At 36.7% G+C, this 26,521-nt stretch overlaps 1 protein-coding gene across 2 annotated transcripts in view; it reads right to left on the bottom strand.

The window, feature by feature from the left end:
- Agps (alkylglycerone phosphate synthase) overlaps positions 1–26,521 on the bottom strand; it is a 94,061-nt gene that overhangs the window by 53,378 nt on the left and 14,162 nt on the right. For both annotated transcript variants that reach the window (XM_085680936.2, XM_087900068.1), the window contains exons 2-10: positions 21,455–21,544; positions 20,175–20,265; positions 17,980–18,100; positions 17,756–17,830; positions 15,140–15,211; positions 13,587–13,666; positions 11,610–11,690; positions 7,057–7,182; positions 5,200–5,308 (exon numbers count right to left, since the gene is read on the bottom strand). In XM_085680936.2, coding sequence (XP_085537062.2) covers positions 5,200–5,308; positions 7,057–7,182; positions 11,610–11,690; positions 13,587–13,666; positions 15,140–15,211; positions 17,756–17,830; positions 17,980–18,100; positions 20,175–20,265; positions 21,455–21,544 — 845 coding nt within the window. The remainder of the gene's footprint in view (positions 1–5,199; positions 5,309–7,056; positions 7,183–11,609; positions 11,691–13,586; positions 13,667–15,139; positions 15,212–17,755; positions 17,831–17,979; positions 18,101–20,174; positions 20,266–21,454; positions 21,545–26,521) is intronic.

Genomic DNA, 26,521 nt, shown 5'->3' with positions numbered 1-26,521 from the left:
AATATAGGCAGAAAATAGATTAATAATTGGGTAGAGTGTGGTTATGATCATAAAGGCCTACACAATTACAAAGACAATGTAGATGCTTCTTTCTTCTTATACACCGTTGAAAATCAATGCTCTAAAACAATACCATTATAACATATACTGTGCTTGAACCTACAGCAGCACAAAGCTGGGTGGAAACAATGGTCTGTGCAGGTGCATATGACCACATGCAGTCGTAGGAACACACACAGGAGAACCAGACAGGCGAAGTAACAAAAGCTTTAGTTATACTTGCTCTCCTTTCTTCTAGCAGCTTCAGTGTAAGTTACACAATTACATAAAGTAATAACTATATTGTTGGGCTTATAAGAGCTATATAAGTATAACAAAAATACCATAAAAGAAAGTTTAAAGGAACAGAGTTATGTAGGAATGCTAATTCTCTGTGTTATGACATATTAGTATCAAGTTGATTCTGCTTAAGTAAGGCGCAGACTTTAAGACAAAGAGCAACCACTAAGAAACAACTAAAATATGTATGGAAAAGAAGAAAAAAAAAAGGTAGAAGGAAATTAAAAATCAGAGGAAAAGCACTTGCTAAATGTAAAGGAAAGCAAAAAAAGGGGGGGAGGGGTGGATTGCATATCTAACTGTGGCAATGACATAATATACTAAGCAACCAACCAACAAGACTTTCTAAATGACTGGAACATACTGTCACTGCGAGAGACACATTTTAGATTCAGTAATACACCTAGGCTCAAGACTAGACTCAGACTTTAAACAGAATGTTACTACACAGAGAATATTTTGTAATGATAAATCACTGGAAAGACACACAATTATAAAAAGATAGCACTAAGAACATGAAGATATATGAAGGAAAACTGATACAAATGAAATGGATAATGGAGATCTCAATACCCCTTTCAATATGGCTTAAGAACTGAGCAAAGAGAAGACTGACCAACACTGTAAGTGAATTTGACCTAATAGACTAGAACATACAATTCAACAATAGTAGAAAGTAGTAGGACATAAATTCATTTCAGGTACACACAGAACATTCTCCAGGACAGACCACAAACTAGAATGCCATAAACAAAAATGAATGGAAGATTCTGGTGGGAGTTTGGAAGACCATAATGCTAGTAAAAATGTGAACAGTAAAGGCTGGGCTTGTGAGATTTCAAAAAGAAGGAACTGTTCTACTTGCCTCTCTCATAAGACATGCTTCTCATCTAGATTCTGGCTTCCAGAGACTCCAAGTTAAGCTAAATATGATGTAAGGTTAAATCTGACTTCATTCTTTTATATAGTATTGCAAGGAACCGAGAATTTTTTTAAAAGAACGCACACATTAGCTTTAATATATATTTTTTAACTAAAAATATTTATAAATATGTGGGGTATACAACTGAAGATAATGATTCCCTCTCTGTCAGAATCTATCAATATCCATTAGTTCAGAAGCAAGGACAGAGTCCCATGAGTCCTACTACCCTTGTCAATCATGACTTGATTGATGACAGGGCCAGTCTTGTACAAGCCCAGAGCTGCTGAGATCACGACTGCAATAACTGTTATGCCTAAAAGATGGCATTTCAGTCTTTCTTCCTATCCTATGACTCCTACATTTGGTTTGATTAAATTCATTTTTGACAATTTCATAACTGTATAGAGTGCAAACTGATTACTCTCACCCTCTCTACTCTCTCTTATCTGATCTTTTAAAAGCGGGTACTTAGAAAAATGGAGATTTGAAAAGAAAATCCAAGAGACAGATGGTTTCATCATTACAAACTATCAAACACTTAAGCGAGTCACACCAATTCTTCATGAATTCTCAAAAAGCAACTCACTTTTAGAAGTGACTATTATATTGTTCTAAGACCATCAAACAAAACTAAATATGAAGTAATTTAAGGTCTAACGTCATCACAAGAAAAAAATGACAGGTATGAAAAGTATGTCTACGAAATCAATCGCTATCATAATCCAAGCTGACTTCATTAAGAAATTAAGATTGTATAATCTATTTCGGGTAGCTGGTCACAGAAGTCCCAAAAGCCTCTAAAATCATAAAGTTCTTTACAGCCCTGTTGACTGCCCACTAGAACTAGAAGATAAGACCTACACTGAAGATACTGCATACCCTGATTATAAGACACAGAGGAGGCAAGCTGAAACTCTGGAAGTGTTGGGGGAAGAGGCATCACTGTCTAATCCAGCTGCGAACCCTATGAACTACACAAACATCCTATTAGGAAAGATGCGTCCACCTGTCAATGGTAGCATGACTGCTATGAAATCACCTGATTCTCAATCTGTCTTCTCCTTTTCTCCCTGGGCAGAGCCTATAACTTCAACATTTGAGGCTACCAAAAAAGAAAGGAAGGAAGGAAGGAAGGAAGGAAGGAAGGAAGGAAGGAAGGAAGGAAGGAAGGAAGGAAGGAAGAGACCAAAAGCACTGCAACCTTCAAATTACCTCTAAGCAAAGAAAAAGATTCATTGAGACCTCCTATAGTTCCAACCGCTACAGGTTTGTGAGGGTGAAAAGGAGTGAAGGAGTGAAGGGATGCCTAAACAATCTATCACTCAAGAAAGACCTGAAGGGAGCAAGTACAGTGGCTAATAACGCTACCCCCAGCATTTGGGAAACTGAGTCAAGAGGATTACCAATTTAAGACCAGTCAGACCCACATTGTAAATGCCAGAACAGCCTAAGCTAAAAAGTAAGACCTTGCCAAAACAAAATGAAAGGAAGGAGGGAAGGAGGGAGGGGGAGGGGAGGGGAAGGGAGGGAGGGGGGGGAGGGGAAGGGAGGGGAAGGGAGGGGAGGGGAAGGGAGGGGAGGGGAGGGAAGGCAGGCAGGCAGGCAGACAAAAAAAAAAATCACCAAACCAGATTTTTTTTAAAAATCAGTGGGGTGGTAGAGGGAGAAGAGAGAAAAGTAGAGCAATTAGTGACTAAAGAAAGTACATATAGGGCTGGAGAGATGGCTCAGAGGTTAAGAGCACTGACTGCTCTTCCAGAGGTCCTGAGTTCAACTCCCAGCAACCACATGGTGGCTCAGTCATCTGTAATGAGATCTGGTGCCCTCTTCTGGCCAGCAAGCATACAGACAGACAGAACACTGTATACATAATAAGTAAATAAATCTTTAAAAAAAATAAAAAAGAAAAAAGAAAGTACACATAAAATAACACCAAGAGGACCTCCATACAACAGTAATGCCAAAATACTATCTATAAAGAAGTTTGAAAAATGCTAAGAACCAAGCCAGGCATGTGATACACACCTTCAATCCCAGGACCAGGAAAACAGAAACAGATGGGTCTCGGGGAGTTTGAGGCCAGACTGGTCTACAAAGCAAGTTCCAGGACAGCCAGAGTACATAATAAAAAGACTTTGCCTCAAAAATAAATAAATAAATAAATAAATAGATAAGATGGTAAGAATCAAGAACAGTGCTGGAAAAGCAAGGAAATGTATACAAATACACACAGCAAGGGGAGTATTCACACAAAAACATACCCACACCCACCTACCTACAACCTATAACACACACACAGAGCTAACACCACCACCATCATAAATAGCCAACCTATCATCATACTTGAATGACCTCTACCATGTCATTAAGAAACAGTTACTTGTTCCTTCTTTGCTGCCTGATCAAAGATCAGAACTTGTGCCTGAATACCTTAATTATAATTGTTCTTTTGAAGGAAGCAGGCAAAAGCACCTTGTCCTAAGCACAGCCATTTTGACTCCAGACTCCAGTTTACCTGTAGGGTAAAATAAAGTTCAGGTTCCCAAATTTTAGTGGAGTTGGGAACTTTCCAAGAGCTGACCAACCTCATTAGTCAACTAAAATAGTCTGTTATGCACCTTATCTAAAATATTATGGCTGTTCCTAAAAACAGACAGAAAAAATGAGTCTGATTGGCTAAAGAGATTGCACTCTGTGTTGGTTGACAATGGTGAGATACATAGGGAAAGTCCCTGTTCTCTGACTTGGGCCTTGTGAAAACTGTAACTGTGACATGGCAGCAGATGTTTCTGCTGTTGTGCTCATAAATCCCGCTCCTGCCCCTGCTAGGGACTGCCAGGAGAAGCAAGGCTCTGAGTCCTTGTCCTGTAGCCCTGACATCAGTGACTCTGCTTGTGTGGTGACTTATTAAAGTCCCTGGAACCCATCCTGTTGTCTACTTCCTCCTGGCGCACAACAGACTTAAATATAGCTAAATGTTTCCAAACTCTATTTTTGTAAGTAAACAATGAACTCTTAGGCTAATTTAGAAACACTTTCCTGCTTAAATTTATTATATTTCTCTGAATTTAAGGGCTGTCCCTCTCCCATCCAAAATCTGAAAAACAGGTACAAGTCTACTTCACGGACACCATTTACCAATGTGTTTACTCAAAAGCCTGCAAACCAGAAGGAACCACATATTTTAAAGGATCTGAAGAATGGCATTCCAAGTTATCCAACAGTAAACAAGCAAGCAACAGATACTGCTTGCAAAATAAAAACTTAAATGACAAACTGAAGTTTAAAAGATACATGAATAAATGGAATTTAAACTTCCTTTTTTAAAAAAATATCCAACACCGAGTAACAAAAGACACGATTACAAGAAAAACAAGACAAAAAGAGAATGTTTCATCATTCCTCTCACCTGGTAACTGGGACAAGACTAAACTGTAACATACAGAGCTGAATGTTAAGCCCTAACCACTGTTTCCTAAGATTTACTAAAAATTTTGAAAAAACTAAGAACAAAAGGACCACACTCTCTTTAGAACTATAAAAGAGTACAGTATAGAAGGAAGTTTAGTATAATGTTCTCATTATAAAAGCTTTATGAGTGAGCCGGGCAGGGGAGCGCACACCTTTAATCCCTTTAATCCTAGCACTCTGGGTAGGAGGCAGAGGCAGGTGATCTGAGTTCAAGGCTAGCCTGGTCTACAGAGTGAGTTCCAGGACAGCCAGGGTTACAAAGAGAAACCCTGTCTTAAACAAACAAACAAAAAAAAAGTTTTATGAAATATGAATTAAAAATTAGTAAACCATAAAATTTTATTATTCTTTAAAAATCTAAAGCATACCTTTCTTTCAAAGACCTGATATCACAGTACACAGACTTTCCCAATATGAAGTCATAAACCTACATATTTTCCTAACAACTTTACAGTTACACCAACCTTCAGATCCCATGATGAAGTGATGGATATCAGGGCCTGTTGACATACGAGGTCCTTGGGAGCTTTTCTCTATTACACCTCTAGGGGTTACCATTTTCATATGAACTACCTGTTTAATACAATACACAGTGTAAACTCCAGGCATCTGTTAAATCTGTGTCTGTACTTGCAACACATATATTTACATTTGCAATAAAACACCACACATTAAATAGTAAACTAAGTGATAAGCTGTGATGCCCTTCAGAATTCTCACATCTTTTAGTGATTTGTACACTAAAGATAAATATAGTAATTTTCAACATTTTTCCAACAGTTAAACAAGATACTAGTATCATGACTTACCATAATTTTAAGTCTAAAAAAGAATTAACACTTTAAAATTTTTAATGAGTTCTACTGTAGCCACAAAGACTAAAATACTGGCCTTACTAGAGTTTTCGTACAAGCAATGCAAATTATGAGTTTCAAAGGATACAATATGTTACAAAGAAATTTCAAAATAAAATATGCTCTATAACAACTTAGGTAGTAAGTGTGTTAATTGCAGAATCTTTTCCCCCTTAAAAATCTTTAGAAAAAAATTTAAACTAATTTACACACTTTAATGGTCTATCAAGCATTGGCTTATAAAGCTCTTAATAATCTAATGGCAACCCAGAGCTATTTTTCTCTACAACTGGATTTAGTTTTAATTTTTACAGAATAACAAGCATTGTCTCCCATGAGATGAACCTGATACTCCCATCAACAGAAGTATTCATAAAAACCCTGAGACCTTAGGTTTAAAAAATAAATAAATAAATAAATAAATAACAATGTTATCAGTATTACTTTAATTCAACAGCCTCACAGGCTTTTCTAAAGTACCATCAACCACCCAGCATAGTGTTGTCTTTCTGTAACCCCAGGAACAGAAATGGAAATGAGAAAATTACAAGTTCTAGGACAGCCTGGACTAAATAGCAAGACCATGTAGGAAAATTTTAAGTAAAATAAATATTATCAAAATATTGAAGATTTAAAGAAAAAAACTTACACTTATGGACATGAGACTTGTGAAAATTTCATTTTATGTCTTTAAGCTGCAATATAATTCTAATATGGTTATTGTATTTTACAGAAAAGAACACTGAGCTGAGAAAAGTAAACCAACTTGCCCCCAGAAAAGCTACAAATGTAACAAATGGTACCCCCAAATTTAATAAGGTACCCATAGTTATAACACTGTCAGGCTCCCAGAAACCTTGCACACATAAAATAAGAGAACCTCTATGACTACTCAATAGAACCATTTCAATGAGATTTTTCAACTGTACACAGAAAAAAGAATTCCTTCAGAAAAGTAAATGTAAAATCTTCTAAATCAAGAATAACAACGTATCACCTTAAAAAAAAAAGATGACGATCAAACTCTGGATGGACTTGGAAAATATTTATTTGCATATTTAGATACTTTGAAACGAGTATAAATCTTAAATATTGGTCACTTTAAAAAGGACATCCTTAAATATGACATCACTGTATCTTTTAACTGCTTCTACTATGCACAATCAGTATTACTATAACCAAAAGAAGTATATTTTAATGAGATTTACCACTCAATCCTTAATATTTATTTGTTTATTTAGCCATTTCAAGATAAAGTTCCTCTGTATAACAGAGCCCTGGCTGTCCTAGAACTCACTTTATAGATCAGGCTGGCCTTGAACTCGCACCTGCCTCTGTCTCCCGAATGCTGGGGATTAAGGGATAAACCACCATGACTGGCCCAATCCTTAATTTTTAAAAGTTTTAAATACTTTATCTGATTTTTCTAAATACCAATCATTAGACAGTAACTAGAAATAAATTTACCAGGTCCTCAATATTGCCATAGATATTCTTCTTCATGCCTGATGCTCGAGTGGCTATCCATCCTCCCACAGTGCTGAATTCCAGGGAGTCCGGCTCATGACCTGTACAATAACCACTTTCTTTAAGCTGAAAAGCAAAAAATGTAAAATTTTAGAGCAAAAATGGTTCCATTTCACACAGTACTCAACACATTTACTCCTCCAATCTGTTTCTAATATTATTTTTGACACATTAAACCTGAAAAGACAATCTTTTTCTTTTTGCCTAATGAAAAACCTTCATAAAATGGGAAAAGTATGGACCAAAAACCACTACTCTTCACACTATTTTGTTTTTAAAGCCAGCTGACCCTTCCTTGTGTCCCACACCCTTGAAGAGACACTTTAAATACTTATGGAGACCAGATTATACTTAAGTAACTGCCAACTTCACCTAACACTTTCAATAAATAAAGCACTTCATCTTTCTTTCTCCCCTACCCTAATATAATATGCAGCAGGCCTCCAGAAAATCTAAGCTAATTGCCTGTACTTAATTCTCTCAAGGAGTCGTGTGTTTTAATGTACAGCCATCTGGCTAGGCTTCCCAAATGCAATGCCATCATTTACTTGTGATGTGGACCAAGCATTCCTGTACATTAAATAGTCACTTGTTCCTCATTTTTCTGTATTAGCTTGGCTTCCCCATCTGTACAGCACCTGAGGTTCAATGGATGCTCTTTACTGCAGCAACACCAAAGTCATTCCACTGAAATCATTTTAAGGTCTCAGCCATCTCCTGTCAAACGGTACAGACACCACCATCTGCATACTCACTGCGCCGGCACTCAAGCCCATCAATCTGTGTTGACCATTTGATAGTCATCCAGTACAGTAACTGCTTTATTTCTCAACTAAGTCATGCAGAGATGTAGAGTACATCAGCGATGTTTGTGCCCATGTATCAAAGTGTAAGTATGGATGGAAAGTTATAACCAAAATGTGTAAGCCCACTAGCTTAAATATAAATTAGGCTTCACATGCAAGCAATGCAAACTATATTTTTTAAATTTTGCTTCTAGGAAGACAGAATTGAAAGAACATCACTTGTCACTTTTTTCTTTACATATTCAATATATTTAAGAGGTTAGCAAGCTATCACAAATAAGCAGGGTTAAAATGAAAATTACCAATATATTAGACTTCCTTACAGCTCCATCTTCAAACAACCTATATTGACATTATTTTCTCAGTTTTATTAAATTAGAAGAAAAGTATTCATGAACCCCTAACACATGTTAGCAACAAAGCAGGGGTTTGTTCTGTCACCTGATGGTGGTGATGAGTCAGGGAATTCTGTGTCACACAGTACACTTTAGATGACAGCAATTTATTCTATGACGCCTATACCTCACTGAAACTATTAAAGAAATAAAACAAAAATATATGGCTCATAATTCAAAAAGCTTACTGGCTTGCTCTCCATGGCTTGCTCAGCCTGCTTTCTTATAGAACCCAGGACCAGCAGCCCAGGGTTAACCCACACACAATGAACTAGCCCTTCCCCATCAATCACTAAATAAGAAAATGACCTGCAGGTTTGCCTACAGCCTGAGCTTATGGAGGTTATTTTCTCAATTGAGGATCTCATCTCTCCAATGACTCTAGGCTATGACAAATTGACATAAAAATAGCCAGCACAATGAATGGATAGATAGATAGATAGATAGATAGATAGATAGATAGATAGATAGATAGATAGATAGATAGATAGAGTAAGTAAAGGTGGCCAGACTGTTATGACACTATTCCTAAATTTTGTTTTGTTTTGGTTTTTGGAGACAGGGTTTCTCTGTAGCTTTGGAGCCTGTCCTGGAACTCACTTTGAAGACCAGGCTGGCCTCGAATTCACAGAGATCCGCCTGCCTCTGCCTCCTGAGTGCTGGGATTAAAGGCGTGCACCACTACCGCCCGGCTATTTCTGAATTTTAATAGACATTTAAGTTTATGAAACTACAGAGTTAAAATTCTCCTCTAATTTGAAAAGATAGGGGTCTAGCCATATATAGTACAATGTGGTATCAGAGTTAGAAAATAAACCATATATAAAAATAATCCATAGTATGATTGAATATGACATAGATTTGTTATTTGTTATTATCATTTATCCATATTCTGTGATAGTTAAAGATACTATGTGATGTTGATTCTCCCATAAATTTAGCAGCCATGTTGGAAAGGGAAAGTTTACTGGAATAATGGTTTCTGGCCGTTGGGCCTGCGATTTAAGTATAAAGTCTTATAAAGGAGTAATGAAGACCCGGGGTGGGGGCTACAAAATAAGCAATATCTGAGAGATGACTACAAACTTCATCACTGAAACTTCAGCTTTTACACTGCTGGATTTGTGATTCCTATTATACAACCAAGGAGAAAGAACAGCCAGGAACTGGCTATGGTCGTCTACACTTAAGGGCAAAACTCTGCACCGAGGACAAGTTTGGAAATCTTCAGCCATAAAAGGAACAGAGTTCAAGGTACCTGAATGAAGTAAACATGTTTGATAGAAATTAATGGAATGAAGTTCTAAATGTGTTACGTTATTTATATACTCTACTCTAGCAAAAACTTTGAGAGGTAATATTATCACCATTTCATAGATGAAGATCTATAAGTAGGATCTATATTTAAAGTTAAAAAGAAGGGCTAGTAGCTACTTGAAACAAGAACAAAACAAGCTACTATGAGATTATTAATGATGTTACCTCTGGGAAGAAAAAACTTAAGCACACATATCACCAGACTATTAGATAAATAAATCACCAGAGATTTAATAAATCCTTAAGGAAACCCCAAAATCTGAAACTGGTATGTTAGTGATGCACCTTAATGTTTAAGCATATTAAAGACCAATGTAATTTACAAGTTAAAGAAATTAAAATCTGCTATTCAACTTGTGTGTTTATGCCATTCTAAACCTTCTCTGAGGAATAAACAGGACACTGTAAGCTGGTTGTCTCCGCTGAGGTATAAAGGACACAGGAGGAGTTTAACGAGGAGGATCTGATGGGGATGGCTGCAAGCACAGGAGAGTCTGTGTCACAGTGAGACAAACTAGCAGGTAAAACCTCAGAAACCTACTAGAGAGAAATGTCATTTAAATTTTAAGGGGATATGCTCTTTGATGATATTCAATGAAAAACAGCTAGCGGAGGACTAAGCCAGGGCATTCTAGATGTTTTTCATTGAATATCATCAAAGTTCATTAGAAACTGCAATAATTAATAAATCTTTTATATTCACTATATAAAGCCTTTACTTGTTTGAAGATCTCTGATAAAAACTAACAAATCTGCTCGACTTTAAAGTAAGTTAATTACTTTTCACCCCATGGAGATAAGCTGCCTGGCAGGCATTAGAATTTGCTAGCTGTTCACCTTTTTCAAATATAATTTCACTAAAAACTACTCATAAGTAGAACTTTTAATACTTCAAAAATCTTTTAAAATGCAATAAATTTTTCAAGAATTGGTCACAAGTAGACAAAATTTAATCATTTCAAAATAAGGGAAAGACAATTAAAATAAAATTAACCACCACACATTTCCTGTGTCTTAGTAAAGGTTCAGGGATAAACTATAATCTAATTTGAACGAAGCGATTAATGTGTCACCAAATCCCAATTCCTAATTTTTGTTTATAAAAGCTAGGTTACAATCATCCTGACCATATTTGGGAAAGTTTAAAAAAACAATTTTTAATTTCTGGAAGGACTCATTTATTTTTTTGTTTTTGTCTGCATGTATGTCTGTGCACCACATACATACATGCAATGTCCACAGAGGCCAGAAAAGGGTGATGGATCCAATATCCACTGGAATTGCCAAGGGTTGTGAGCTGCCATGTAGGTGCTAGGAACTGAACCCAGATCCTCTGGAATGGCAGTCAGTGCTCTTAAACTCTGAGCCATTTCTTTAGCCCCCATGAATCAATTCATTTTAATAATTACCTGCTCAAAACCCATAAACAGAAAATTTTAAAATTCATTCAAATACTGAGAAAGAGCAGAAAGATTAAGGGTCCCAAAAGCAATGGCTACCCTTAGTGCTCCTGCACACACTTCCTCTTCAGGGTTGGCCTCTTCACCTGACCTCTCTTCTGTTAACTCTGACTCATCCTTGAGTCTCATTTTACTTTATCAGTTTTTGAAGTTATTATACCAAGTAAATGTATTTCATTATGGCAATTTCATACATAATTTGTTCTTATTCATTCTTTTCTAAGTCTCTTTTTAAATGTCAAGTCTCTATGACACATAATTATCCAAGTCCTTCCTACCTGTCCCCATTTGATGACACATACTTGATCTTCCTTACCCTGAATCACTCACTGTCTATTTCTCCAATCTTCTATCCCAATATAAGTCCCCTGAGGGCAGGGGATAGAGTTTCATTCACTACTGTATTCTCAGTTCTAGCTCAACATACAAAATCTGAGCAGATTCACTGAGTGGCCAGTCTTGTGAAAGGTACTTCTTTCAGACGGAGAATACAGCTAGTTGAAGAGATAACATACCTGTCTTTCCAACTCTTGTCCTGTTAGCCCAGCCTCTACATGAGCTGTCAGATTGTTCTCATCAACCCAGAGAATCCGGTTCTGTTACAAAAGAAGAGAGGTCTCATTCCTACGAGCCATTAACATTTTCTTAGGAAATACCTAACTGCCAAATTCAAAACTTTAGTGAAATGGCAGTAATCAGGGAGTAAGGAACGTAGACCCCATCCTTATTCTGTGATGTTGCAACAAGAGCAATACATTATGCAGGCACTGGAACAGAAACACACACTCCATCTTTGTGCAGACATAAAACTAAGTGCGACTATTTAGCTTAGGCAAGTAACTATTTAGTCTTAGTGAGTCCCTAATTGTAAAATGTAGACAGTATTGACATATACTAACAGGGTTACTAAAGGAATAAATAGGATAGCCCACATAAAAACAGTATATAGAAAACATCTATTTGGACTGCTGTTAACAATCATATCTAAGAATCAGAAGATGGGGCAGAAAAAAAAACCTGCTAAGATATTTAAATATAATACACAGCATCTCTGCACTTAAAAAAAAATCTGAGAAAAAATAAAAGACATTATTCCTGCCTCATGTTGCAAAAAAGGAACTGAGTCAGGATGGTGGTGAACAACTGTATTTCCAGAGTTAGACTAGAGGATCAGGAGTTCAAGAACATCTGCACCTACCCAGAATCCTACTCCAGAATAGGTTATTCTTAAACTATCTTGAAGGAACTGTCATTTCTTAGACTCCAGAATAAGGGAGCTGATGAGGAGTACAACCATGAGTCAGCTACTATCAAGTTTAGTCACTTCCTCTCCCAACAGTGTATGACATTAAAAAGCATGCAACTAAGTCAGAGATGTGCTAACTGCTGATCTGACCATTACCCAAAGTAAACATGTATCAAAATATCCCAAAGCAGTCCAATTATGTGTTTATTTTTAAATAAAATAGAATGTATTTTAAAGAACACATTGCCATTTCTCTATAAGATAAGCTTTCTATGGAGAGGGAGGAAAGGAAGGAGGGAAAGTAGGAACACAGGAGTAAAGGAGGGAAAAGTCTAACTAGACTATATACAGGACCTATAAGAAAAGTTAAATGATATCAAGGAAGAGCAGTAGATAAAATTAGAGTTTGTCATTTCATACTATAAACAGCCTAGTTTCTTCAAAATCGGTAATGCTGGGAAAAGGGAAAGTACACTTTCAGATAAAATGACATCTAAAGAGAAACAACCATAGTTAACAAGACCCTTCCTAGAGTCCCGTGAGAGCTAATCAACTATCATAAAGATACCTTTAAAATTAGGTGTGGGCTATATAAATTAGTGTAAAAAAATTATTTTGACTTGACAAGAGTGATAAAATATAGTAGTTACATAGAAAAAACCTTTTTTTAAAGAAAAACAAAACAGATGCAAGGTAGCACATCAAAATTTGTTTTTAAAAGTCCTAGAAAATGAAAGAAAACAAATGTAACAAGACATTAGTAAGTGTTCACTCTGGGCACAGGCCTACTGCTGCCTCTACCTTGCTATTCAAAGAAGATTCAAATGAGAAAGTTCACACAAAGTTGCTACTCGGGATTACTACTGATGTATGAAGGTAAAATGCAACCCTGATTAAAGCCTTACCACTGCACATCTTTTGGACCTTATAAAAATCAGCTCTCCCACTCACCACCAGCAAATGTGCAAAAGCAGGAGCCAAGTAGGTATGCATCACTCAAATTACTCATAACTAGTAAGCGTTTCTTTATAATAACAGACATCAACTTATCCACTGTCTCAAGCTTCAAAATCATTTTTCTCAAATGATCAACTTACACACTAATTTGGCAGTACAGTACCAAGATCTGTACCTTAGAACAAAGGAACTTAGCTTCTGATTACCAAACATGAAGCTAAAATACAGTATTAAGAAAACGATGTCTTAAACAGACAACAACCCCAATATATCTTAGAATATCATATACCATCTGTGAAGTATCCAAAGAAATTATTGTTCTTGTCTCATCTGCAGGACACATCAAGCCATATGACACACTTGTTCCTCCTGTCAAAACAGGAAACAAAACTTTATGTTTAAATATTTTGCTTCTGTGACATTTCTGGAACAAATCCCTACTATACAGAACACAAACGGCCTGCTAGCACTGACACCTATCTCTACTTTGCAAAAGCGAACACACTGTAAACAAACTCACCTTTATTTCATGCTGAATGCCAAAAACAGACTACTATGGAACTGAAAGCAATGGGCTATGGCTCCATCCCTGGACACGACTCACTCATGGAAAGCCCTAGCAATTTGTAGAACTCCAAAAACATAATTAGCAAAGATCTAAGCTAATGATCACCGAGGAGAGGTAGCTTAAAAGAAAAAAAGACAAGTCCTGAACAACTAGAAGTACAATCAGCTCCTTACTACCATAATACATAATCGTCTTTCTGTTAAAGTAACTGTCTTACTCAAAAAGCTTTAATAAATTAAAATAAAAAGCTAAATGCCAGATCATGATATTTAAAAGCTAATTTCCATATTCTTTGGTGAAAAGTGATGGTAAAATAGGATGAATAATGTGCAGATGTATTTAAACAATATACTCCCATTTCCTCTTAAGATAATTTGACAAAGGATGTTTTTTAACAATGAATACAATATTTTAAGTTTTTAATTATATCTGTATCACCTCATATTAAAATAAAATTTTAGTTGCTATTTCCATACAGTCTATGTGGGGAAAAAAATTCTCTGGAATTCAACTTCTACAAGACGTAATCTTTACACATCAGTTTAATTTTACCAAGCAAGATTGTCAGTCGCAAATATAGCACTTGTGGCTATTAACAACCACTTGCTTATAACATCATTTTCAATAAAAGAAGAATTCATAGTTAAGTGGCACTGTGCTGCCTTTGTTCACTAACTAAAAGGAAGTATCAGCTGGAGAGGGAATCTGGGGCTCCTCGGTATGCGGAGGTCTGATCTCCACTCACCAATGACAGCACAGTGAATGAAGGTAGCTTCCCTTGGCTTATTTATTAAAGTCCTGCAGTCTACAACTACAACAACAAACTCAAAGACCAGTTTAAGATAGAAAGTAATGCTAGCTCCCTGTGGTCGGAGGCACTGACTAACTATCTGGTGAACTTTTCATTTTACAGCAATCCAGGATCACTCTGGTGCTCCAAAGACAACGGGTACATTTACACTTTGTCTCAGAAAAATAAAATGATCCCCACAGACATATAGGCTAAAAAAATACTAAACAAACATTTTCTTATTTAACATTAAAGCACATCTTCAACTATGATCCATAAAAGAAAAAACATGAATTAAAAGTAAACAAAACAGATCAAGCCCTTTAGGCAGACCTACATATAAGACATCAATCACAACAGCCCATGTTTTACAATAACCACATTATAATCACAATGTTTGTTTTCAATGGAATACAATTAAAAGTGAAAATATTTTAAATAGAACAAATTTAATCATATTAAAAATGAAAAGCACAATACGTACCACCAATTGGTATGATACAAAGGTTATATTTGCACGCTAGATTCACAATCTTAACTACATCATCATGACACACTGTGGAAAAGAAAAATGTATTAACTATAGGCATATAAATAAAATTTGCATATTCTTACAAACTAAGTGTCAATAAAGCTTGAGCATCCAAACTTCTTCCTTATTTACTCATAACATGTTAAATGGTTGTATTAAATGACACATTCTCAAACATTAACATCTCTTACAAGGAAGGTTTAATTATCAAAACCAATCAATTTACATTGACAAAAGCAATCTACAGCCCTTCGTCCAACATCCCACAAATTCCTTTTCGGATCAGGGTCAAGCCTGGAATCACACTGGTTCTAGCTGTTACGTCTTGGTAGTCCCCTCTAAATAGTGACTATCGGTGACTTTCAAGACAATGACACTTCTGAGAAACTTTAGGTAGTTATTTCAAACAAATCTCTGAGTCTGTACGTTTCCCCAAGATCAAACAGGGACTAAACAGTTGGTAGGCACCCCACAGTAGTAAAGCCATGCCTTTCTCAGCATGGTATAGCCAAAGACGTGTCTCAGTTCTGGTAATCTAACTTTGCTCATTTGGTTAGGTAGGTACTGTCAACCATGTAACTGTACCGGAAGGATGCTTTATTTCCTGTTGAAATCAAAAACGATATAGACTATATAAACAGCATATTTCCCATACTTCACTCACTAGTGTTAGCACTACTGCTTCTTTATTCCTACACAGAGTAGCACATGAACTCCTTCCCTCTGTCTACAACTAAAGCTATCTAAATAACAAAAACTGCCGTGGGTGACTGAGTGCCCATGAGATGGTACTACTGTAGCATCCTTGGCAGTGGGGCACGAGTGAGGTTTTAAGGAGGGAGCTATGTGGCAAGGATTTCTTAAGATCAGTCTCACAGAACATCGATCACACGGAAGACAAAGTTTAGAGGCAAGGAAACTAAAAATTATATATTAACTGCTAAGGTCCTGGACAAGAAAGGAGGGAGTTAGGAGAAACACAAACTGATACATACTTGTGTAAGTAAAGGTCTTATTTTACAAACGTTATACTTAACTATTTCAGTTTGCATAGAGCTAGAAATACTCAGCCTTTGTATAATAGGTCCTTTGTGGGACAGGAAACTCAAAGTCGTGAATATGCTAAACCACATATTCTACCATGAATCTGCAGGTCCACTTCAATTTTTAATCAAACTCGATGTTTAGGCTGTCACTATCAGTAGTTTAAAAGACAATATATGATGGTTAAGAATGGCTTCATAAATAAGAGCACTTGCTTTGAAAGCATAAGAACCGAAGATAAATTCTCCACTACCTAAATAAGAAACCAGGCATGGATGTATGTGCCTGTAATTCCAGCACTGGGCACATGGGAGACATAGGTAGGTAGATCCTGAGAGCTCAGTAATCAGTTAGCCTAGCAGAAATGGTAAGTTTCTAGTCCAGTGAGAAATCTTCTCACATGGCAGTAAAAGAGAAACAGAAAGATACCCAATGGTTCTGCCCTGGCTTCTGCACACATGTGCACAGGTACATACATATACATTCACAATTATGCACCATACCATATACTGGGTAGGGGGAAGAAAGAAGAGGGGACAGAGAGAAAGAGAGACAGAGAGAAAAAGAATAACTAAAGAAATTCCAGAGATCAGAGATATCTGTTGGAAAAAAAATAAATTAAAACCGGGAATGATGGTACACACCTTTGACCCCAGCACTTAGGGGTAGAGGCAGGCAGACCTCTATAACCTGGTCTACAGAGTGAGATCCAGGACAGCCAGGAATACAGAGAGAAACTCTGCCTTGAAAAAGGGAAAATTTTTAAGGCAAAATGTCTTCTATGAATGTAACTTATTTAAGAGTCTTCCTTGACTGTGCTGTCAGAAACAGCACCACCTCATCTCAGGCGTGCATGACGGGGAGCACGTGTGGAGGACATGTACAGGACAATTCTGTGAAGCTGGTTCTCTCCTTCCACCTTTATGTAGGTTCCAGGGCCAAAATTCAGGGGATTAAACTCAGGTTGTCATGTTTATAAGGCAATCACCATTACCTGCTGAGCCACCTCACTAGCCCCCGAAGTTAATTTTGCTAATGGAAATTTGGGGTTTTACACGCACACACACCAGTAGAAATATGGGTTACAGGAATGCCTGGAAACAAAAGACATCCACACTATATGACGTTCACAGTGGTAAAAAGCCCTGCCTGAAGGGCACTTGCCTCATCTCAGATCAACAAAGTTCCATATAGTATAATTAAGATGCAAATTTAACAAATTTAAAGACAACTTCAATCAATTTCATAGGTGTCTATGCAAGTAGTATGCATATGTGTGGAACTCCAAACTACAAAAAGAAACAGAACTATCTCCACATCTTGGAACAGCTAGATTGCCACAACGCCTCAAAATGCATTGCTGCAAACTACAACATTCTTTCAAAGCTTGTTCTTATTCAAAGGAAAACTAGGTTTCAGTACCAGTAAGAAATTCATATTAAAATTAAATAAACTTCCCGAGAACTGATAATGTGTTTGAAAACAAACTATATTAAAATGATATAAAGAGTTAAAACAACTTACTTGGCCAAACAACTATATCAGGAATCCGCTCCAACATCCCTTCCCTGAGCAAAAATATCTCATGAAGACAATGACCTGTTTTGTGGTTAAAAAGAAAAATGCAAAACAATTTAACTTACAGGAAGCTTCTAAATAATGTCAGAAAGCCAACATGAGCAGCCCCAGCGTGAGGAACACTAGTGTAACCAGTACATGTGTGAGCAGCCCCAGTGTGAGCAACCTACCGTGAGCTCTGAACACTCGATCATCTGCTTCCTGTGAGTAGGAAATACGAGTTTCTTTAAGTTCCTGAAGGAAATCTTCATTTACAACAGAAGGAGGTACTTCACTAGGATTTAAGGATGCCTAAAAAATAAAATTGGTTTCTTTGACTTATTTCTAAGTAACAAATTTTGATCATCTCTGCTAGGAAAATGATTGTAAGATGCAGTTTTTTTAACATTCAATATATGCTAAATACATAGGAAAGTATCAAGTCATAAAGTCCAACTTGGTAACAGTAGCAAAGTATAAATTGTTTGGTTAATCATATCCCATAATTAATATGTATAACAGGGAGACTATGCTTTCTCTTTGTTTCTATGGCTCCCTTTGTAACTGACAATGAAGCCTGCAATAGAGAAGACAGGGAAGTCTCAAACCTCTAGTTTTAACTAAGGATATCAGGTGTGTTTTATATAGAAAGCTTACACCTGTGGCTAAAATTTATCATCTCCTGTTCTATGGCCATTTTAAAATTGCACAGAAAGTTTCATGGTAAGTAATAAAACTATTATTATTGGGTAGTTTAAAAGTACATGACTTGGAGCTGGAGAGAGGCCCATCAGTAAGAGAACTTGACCGCTTTTCCAGAGGTCCTGAGTTCAATTCCAAGCAGCACTAGGTTGCCCACAACCATTTGTACTGGGGTCAGACTCCTGGTGCGCATGAACACAGAGCACTCACATGCATGAAATACACAAATAGAAACACGAGACTTCATTAGAAATGGTATTCAATTTCATCGAGTTAAAACCACACTGTGCATGTCATTCAACTTCCATGAGCCTCAGTTTCCTCACATGTTAATGAAATTAACAATCAAACGTGTACTGTCACTATATGGAAATCAGATTAAGTAAACTAATTGTTGTGAAAAGCACCTAAGAGCATGTCAAACATATAAACTGGAATATAAAGAAAGTTACTACAGAATTTGAGATAAAGAATATGTAAGAAAATACAAACAAATGTCTGATATTTCTATTCTTTCTTAGTCTGTTAAAGTACTTTATTCATTCAGATAAATATTTACTTTTACTTCAAAAAGCCAGGCACTGTTCTAGGCACTGTGGAAACAGTGATTAGTTAATGGGAATGGGTGATGGAAGGGTGTGATCTTGCCTTCACAAAATTTATCTTATAGTTATTAAAAGGAAATAACCAAGAGAATTCTAACAAATATGCTATCTGGCATTTTAAATTATTAAAAACAGAAGTGCAGTTAGAAACTGTTGTAAGCCAACATGTAGGCTCTGGGAACTGAACCCAGATTCTCTGCAAAAGTATTAAGTGCTCTCAACTACCAGGCCATTGCTCCAACTCCTAGAAACAAATACACTGAATACATGACATAAGACAGTCCATATTTATGGACTGAATATACAATTGGAGAGATTGATGACTACCATGCATTGCAAAATAACAGTAAGAATAATGACAATATAAAGAAATGCCAAATACTTCATTGGTTTCATATGCATGAAGTTTAAGGATTTTTTTTGAAGATTTTGGCTTTATTCTTTTCTGTAAGGACCTCATTATGTAGCTCAAGCTAATTTCAAATTTATAATCTTCCTGCCTCTACCATCCAAGTGTTGGGATTTCAGGCATGGGCCACTGACAGCAGGTCAGTTTAAAAGTTTTTAACACCACCATAAAACTAATTAAAATATTAATTATCTTATTCAAATTTTTAATAAATGTAATTCCTCAAGTATCCGTTCTAATACTAAAAATTATATGGAATAATATTAAAGTATATTTTTATCTTAAATTAGCACATATTTATCCTAGATAATATTTACAATAAAATCGGCCTATTATTTTAATATAAGCCTCCTGTAAAACCATACTCTGGTAAAACCAGCTCTCACAAAATGAACTAGCTTGCACTCAGTGCCACCCAGTATGAAACAGAACAGTTTTTACACTCAGCTCAATTTAGAATCACCAAGGCACAGAAAGAATTAAGTCTGCCTGGTAAATCTGGCCAATTCTGAGGTTGAAATCTAGATCTCTAACACTAGAAACACTAAGCTAAACCAGCCTGGTATAACAGGCTTCACACAATAGCGCAACAAACAATGTAACAAGTCATGATGACAGCTGAGCAGGCATAAAAAGCACAGTTGAACATTTACAACTACTGTTTGCTTACTTTAGAGGTAGTTTTATGCTCCAGATTTACTCCAAGGGTTTTCTGGATCCAGTCTTTCAAAGTTGGTAAAGCCAAGCCACTGAGAGGGTACCTAAGGTACAAAGTAGATAAAGAATGTTAGAGAGAGGTATCTTTATCTAAAAGTGAAGTTTGGATTCTGCTTCTAGGAATAATCAAGCAGTTCCTAAAAGTTTTACTAACAAAACTGCTTGCATACTACATATTTAATTACAGAGTACCAGATCCTATTTCCATGTTTGGGGACTTATTCCTATATGGGTTTTGGAGAGAGGGGAGAAGTGCCTACCCCTGAAGCGAATATGCCAAGTACCCACCTTCCCCATGCCCACCTTTATGAGCTGACAGAATGCACCTTTGTTCTTCCTTTCTCTCATGTCTTTAGAGCAGAACTCAGTGATACAGGAAATGAAACCTTAGGGAACCCATGCTGGTGACAGAGGGAGCAGTGCAAACCTCCAGTCTCTAAAATCAGCAGGTAAATTCTCTACTTCTATCACGACCTAGATCAGAGGTTCTCAACTTGTGCGTTGCAACCCCTTTGAGAGTAGAACCAACCTTTCACAAGGATCATCTATCAGACATGCTGCACATCAGATATTCATATAATGATTCATAACAATAGCAAAATTGCAGCTGTGAAGTAGCAACAAAGATTATTTTATGGCTGGGGTCACCACACATGAAGAACTGTACAAAAGGGTCGCAGCATCAGGAAGGTTGAGAACCACTATCCGAGATAAAGTCTCTTAAGAGCACTACCACATCCTCTCTGCTCTTAATTAATGCTGTCCTAACAACCTTAAAGGTGTTACCTTTCATTATAACCCAAACCCAGATGGAAATTGCCAGATTTAAAAAGAAATTCACTTCCAATAAATCAAAAGCATGGAGGACCAGCAGTGGCTGGATGACTCTTTGGATCCGGATTCAGAAAACTATCTATAGAAGTCTTTTGTAAGAAAACAGGGGCAATGAGAATATGGATTAAAACATTAGATATTTTAACAAGCTTTGTTAGTTTATGTGATCATATTAATTAATACATAAATGATTATATTAGGGTTTAATTTTAAAAATATAAAAGTATAGGCATCATGATGCCATCAGAATCTAAAATATAGGATATAAAGGAATATAGCAAAATGCTGGTAACTTATGCTTAGGGAGGGGCCATCATACTATCATTCCCTTTTTCATATGTTTAAAAAATATAGGAAGAAGAAAAGAAGGAATAAAATAAACTTAAAAAGCAGAGTTACCTTTTCCCAGTCAGCTCAACCTGGCCCTTCTTATTGAAGAAGAACTTGGAATCATTATAGCCCCATCCATTCCATTTCATAACTTCTTGCCTAATGAGAGGAAAAACATACATATGTATATACACATACAAGACCTATGCTGGTGCTAGAAATAGCTCAGCAATTAAAAGTGTGTGCTGTTCTTACAGAGGATTTGAATTTGGCAATCAGAACCCACATGTGGTGGCTCACAACCACCTGGAGAACCCAATGCCTCTAGATTCCATGTGCACGCCACATACCCACATACACCGCTCTCATGCATGCTCCCTCGCGCGCTCTGGCGCTCTCTCTCTCTCTCTCTCTCTCTCTCTCTCACACACACACACACACACATACACACACACACACACACACACACACACACATATATGCACATATATACATACACAGAGACACATAAGTATATGTGTCTTTCATGTGCCGGTCTCTGAGCCCCTCAGCCCTTTTTCTTACCCTAGTACGCTTCCCAAAACACACAAGTCATTCACAAACTAGCCTCACAATGGGTACCCGTGTGCTCACCACTGCAGGGGTAAAGCAAAAGATACTAGAAAAAATATCAGTCTCTCATTTCAGTCTTTCCATGTTGAGTTTCTCTTATAACTAATATTATTATTCTTTATTTTTATCTCTCTTCCTCTCTCTCTCTCTCTCTCTCTCTCTCTCACACACACACACACACACACAAAACTAAACATAACTTTAGCTCTTTTAAAAGAAATTTTTGCTAAACATTTCAAAACCAACCATTTAAAAGATCTTATATCTATTACTATTAGTTGAAATAAAAATGAAAACATATTAAAAATGCCTACATGTTAACCATTCTAAATATAAACTCACTGTAATAAGCAGTAGATGCTACACAATGAGCTACAATCAATAAATTTAATTCATTCAAAGACAAATGAAAAGAAGTGTGCTTATAAGACCAATGCTTCATTTTGTACACTAAGTTTAAAGCATGGGATATAGTCTGGCAGGCTCAAAATCCTGAAACTGATCCTCTATAGTGTAAGTAAATAAATCGTAAGATGGTCTAAATAACTACAGTTAAAACAAGGAACTCACTTGAACAGAAAACTGACTTTCACATGCTAGGAATACATCAGAATTTTTAATTTTTTGTTATAAGAAAAAGACGAATTTATAAGGTAGCTCAACTACTAGCAGACACGTTAATAAAGCAAATTTAAAATATACATGCTATCTTTTAGGCCATAAATCAAGTCTTAACAAACTAAAAAAAAAAAAAATAATCTTTTATACCCTATTCTTACAGTGATAGAGAGAAACTACAGATGCTATACAAACTCATGGAGGCTGAACAATGCACTCTGTGGGTAAATGAAGAAATTAAGGGGGAAATTTAAAAATTCCTGAACTCAAATGAAAAAAAAAAAAACCAAACCTTATCGGAACCTCTGAGATAGAGCAAAGGTGGTTCGAGAGCACCTTACATGTCTGTGTTTACATCTCAACTGCAGAGCACATTCAGACTTAATGAATTCCTCAGGAAGGGAACAACAGGTCAAGCCTGAAGGCAGTAAATGGGAAAAGTAATAAAGACCAGAGGCGAGGTTAATGAACAGAAACTAAAACAGAGTATGAAGGACCACAGAACCAAAGTATTGGTACTTTGAAAACATAAAAAGACATAGAAAAGTCAGTGCCAGCTTTATAAACCACCAACATTCTTCAGCCTCAATGTAACTACCAATCTTGATTTACAGACAACTACTAATCTGCTATTATCTATACTATATTTATACTATATAGATATAGTATAATCTAAAGCCAATTATACTATATCGGCTTTCAATATTTTATTTTTCATTTCCAAATGCTAGTTTTCATAATTTCAAAGACCACTGTCATCAAAATCAGTAATGCACATCACACAGGAAATACACTAGTCTGGGCATGTGCAGAGCCACACTTAAGTATGGTGTTAGTTTTAGTTTACAAGGGTTCCTGGTATGATCTTAGCTATTGAAATAAATTAGTAGCAAATGTTTCAGCTATGCAGCTTGAAATGAAAATAAATAAATGAAAACTATTCAAAAAGGCTACATGTTATATTAACTCAAAATAAGCTTGCCACTGTACCCAGCTATAGAACCCACCTCTTTTTAAATATAGTAAAAGCACTAATTCAAAATAAACAAAGATGCTCTCACAAGAAAGTACTTTTCAAATTTTCCGTAATTCTCAAGGAAACAAAAATTGAGAAGTAAATTTTTATAACAATTATTGGCGTAGACTAAAGGTTTTTCAAACAAACACAACATGAGTATAGTACGATGAATCAGATACAAGCAACCAAATATGTACAAAAAGTCTCTATACATAAAGTTGAGACAAACCAAGAGTTTTCTCTTTGAAATCATGGTTTCCTAGAACTAGGAATAAAGAGTCAAAAGGATCACAAGTTCAAGGCTAGTCTAGGTTACATAGTGAGACCCTATCTCAAAAAGAAAAATAACAATAAAATCATGGTTTGCTATCAATAAAATATGGTCTATAAAAAAACTGCTCAAACATCTCAAGAGCATCTACTCAAAGATTAAATTTATAAATAGGTCACATTAATGTCTATTTTCTTTCTATTTTAAGACAGAGTCTCTACATAGCCTTCGTTGTCCTGGAACTTGCTATGTAGACCAGGCTGGCTTGAAACTCACAAAGATCTGCTGAGATTAAAGGTATGGGCTTCACCTGTCTTAATATTTTCTCCTAATCCTACAACATTCCTACATAATGTGGAAGACAGTGTAGTACAGACTTGTAAGAATACCTTACAGGAGAACTTCACAGCTCAGGGCTGGAGAGATGAATAGTATATAAAAACATTTGCTGCATGGGCACTTAAACCTGAGTTCAGAGCCCAGCGCTCACATAAAAAGTCAGCTGGACCACCCTCCTGTAACTGGAAGGAAGAGAGAAGCAGAAAAAAGAAGATAGCTGGGGTTTTTTAATTAGTTGCCAGTCTAGCTCCAGGTTTAGTTAGAGTCCCATTCTCAAAGGAATAAGGTAGAAACTAACTATAGCACTATAAAAATAAGGAGATTTGAATGCTAAAGAATATTTGGCTTTACATTTCAAATTAGAAACTATTCTAAAGAATCTTCAAGCTTTCTGTTGTAAGCTAATAATGTGTTCTTTCTCTTTAACCCAATCAGAAAATTCTTTTTGCAAAAGTTTGAACCAAAAAGTTCCCTTGTGTTAAAGGTGGTATGATAATGCCCTTAATAGGTGAGGTCTAGTAGGAAGTCTAGAGAGAGTCATTAGGGACATGTCCTAAAAGGGGATTGTGGCTCCTGGTCTCTTTCTTACAGTCCAGGCATGGAACAACTAGTTTGCTCTGCTACATGCTGCTTAGTGTGAGCTGCCTTGCCACTGGCCCAAAACAACAGCTATCAGTCACAGAAGGATGCCTCCATGAGCCAAAGCAAAGCTTTCATTAAGCGACTGATGGGGATGATCCTCCTGGGTAGAAGACTGCAAGTGCCTTGATAGGATTACAACTCCAGCATTTGCAACGAGGGTAAAGCTCCACGTGTTACAAGATCCCTTAGAAGCTACTGTGCTGCCCCACCTTTTCCTGATGAGGAAGTTTACAGAGAGAGGCCATGGTCACATGGCTAAGTTGTGAGTCTTCAACTCTGCACCCCAGCCTCATGACAATATCTGAAACCCACTAAATGACACTCTCAGGTAACCACTTAATATTTTCTCCAAGGCACTAGTCTGTGTTCCTACTGTGGTCATTCTACACTGAGCTTAAAAGAAACATTTAAGAATCAAGGACTGTGGCTGGATCAATAAGGCAGGTACATTATACTCTCCCTATCACATAGTAACCCAGATGCTTGGCAAGATAATCCCAGGGCACCAGAAAAACTATAATAAAGAATTTTAAAAATCTACAGTTTTCCAAAATATTCTGATAAATGGAAGTTTTTCACAACTAAATCATAGGTAAATGAGTATAATCTCCTATTTTCTGGAGCTAACTACACCCAATATGATGTCTTCAAAACCTGATTCTTCCTACTGCCAAAAAGAAGACGGTTGGCTTGATTTTACTCTATTAAAAAGTTTTGCAAACTTGCAGAACCAAGTAGTACAACTATGAAAAAGAACTATTTGTTGCAATAAAAGAAAATGAATACTTATAAAATAGCATCACATATACATAAGGTGGCAGTATTTTCCTAGGAGATGTGTAGTTTGCAAACTCCATTTTCCCAATCCCCAGGCCTGTTACTTAGCCATTCAGCGGAATGTTTAGACCTAGTACTGCTTAATCCTAATCCATAGGGAGCTCCTTTATTCAGTCCTAATGAGAAGGCTCACTTCTGGGTCTGTACCTAGAGACTGATCATTACATCCCCACTCCTCATCAATAGTAAGTTACAAGTTTGGGGGGGGGGTTCTAAGTGTGTGGCCTCTGCCATTACTTTTTCTAAGCAAGGTATTCTCATGCAAAAACCAGAAAAAGGAAAATGAGAGTTCACCTACTTTTCTCTGGGGTAACCAATTTTTTAAGATCAGTTAGCTAATAACTTTTATAGCTTTTCTGATAAAATTCTAATGAAAGACACCTCACTTCTTATTCAGTCCAGATGAAGGTAAGTTTTGACCGGTCTGTTCCAGTTTGGAAGAGTGAGCCGAGAGGAGTCAGTACCCCAGTGCTGGCCAGGCCACCTCGGCGCCAACAACTGCACACAGTGCAGAGACTCTGACTCTCCTCAAGGTTCTCTAATAAAGATCTCTGTTCTCTGGCTGTGATCAACTGCTTCAAGGCTGGTACAACCAGAGGGAGATCACGTGAAATAGGAAGTGATGAGAGCCAGGCACTCAGGAGGCAGAGGCAGGAGAATCTCTGTGAGTTGGAGGTCAGTCTGGTCTATAGAGAGTTCTAAGAAACCAGAGCTACCCAAAGAAACCCTGTCTCACAAAACAAAAACAAAAACAGTGATGAGAAAGATTGGCAACACCCACACACACTTATTGAAAAAA

Source organism: Myodes glareolus, chromosome 21, assembly GCF_982192425.1.
Source record: "Myodes glareolus chromosome 21, mMyoGla1.1, whole genome shotgun sequence".
Taxonomy (NCBI): domain Eukaryota; kingdom Metazoa; phylum Chordata; class Mammalia; order Rodentia; family Cricetidae; genus Myodes; species Myodes glareolus.
The sequence above is the reverse complement of the archived record's forward strand: the minus strand, read 5'-3'. Positions and strand labels throughout refer to the sequence as shown.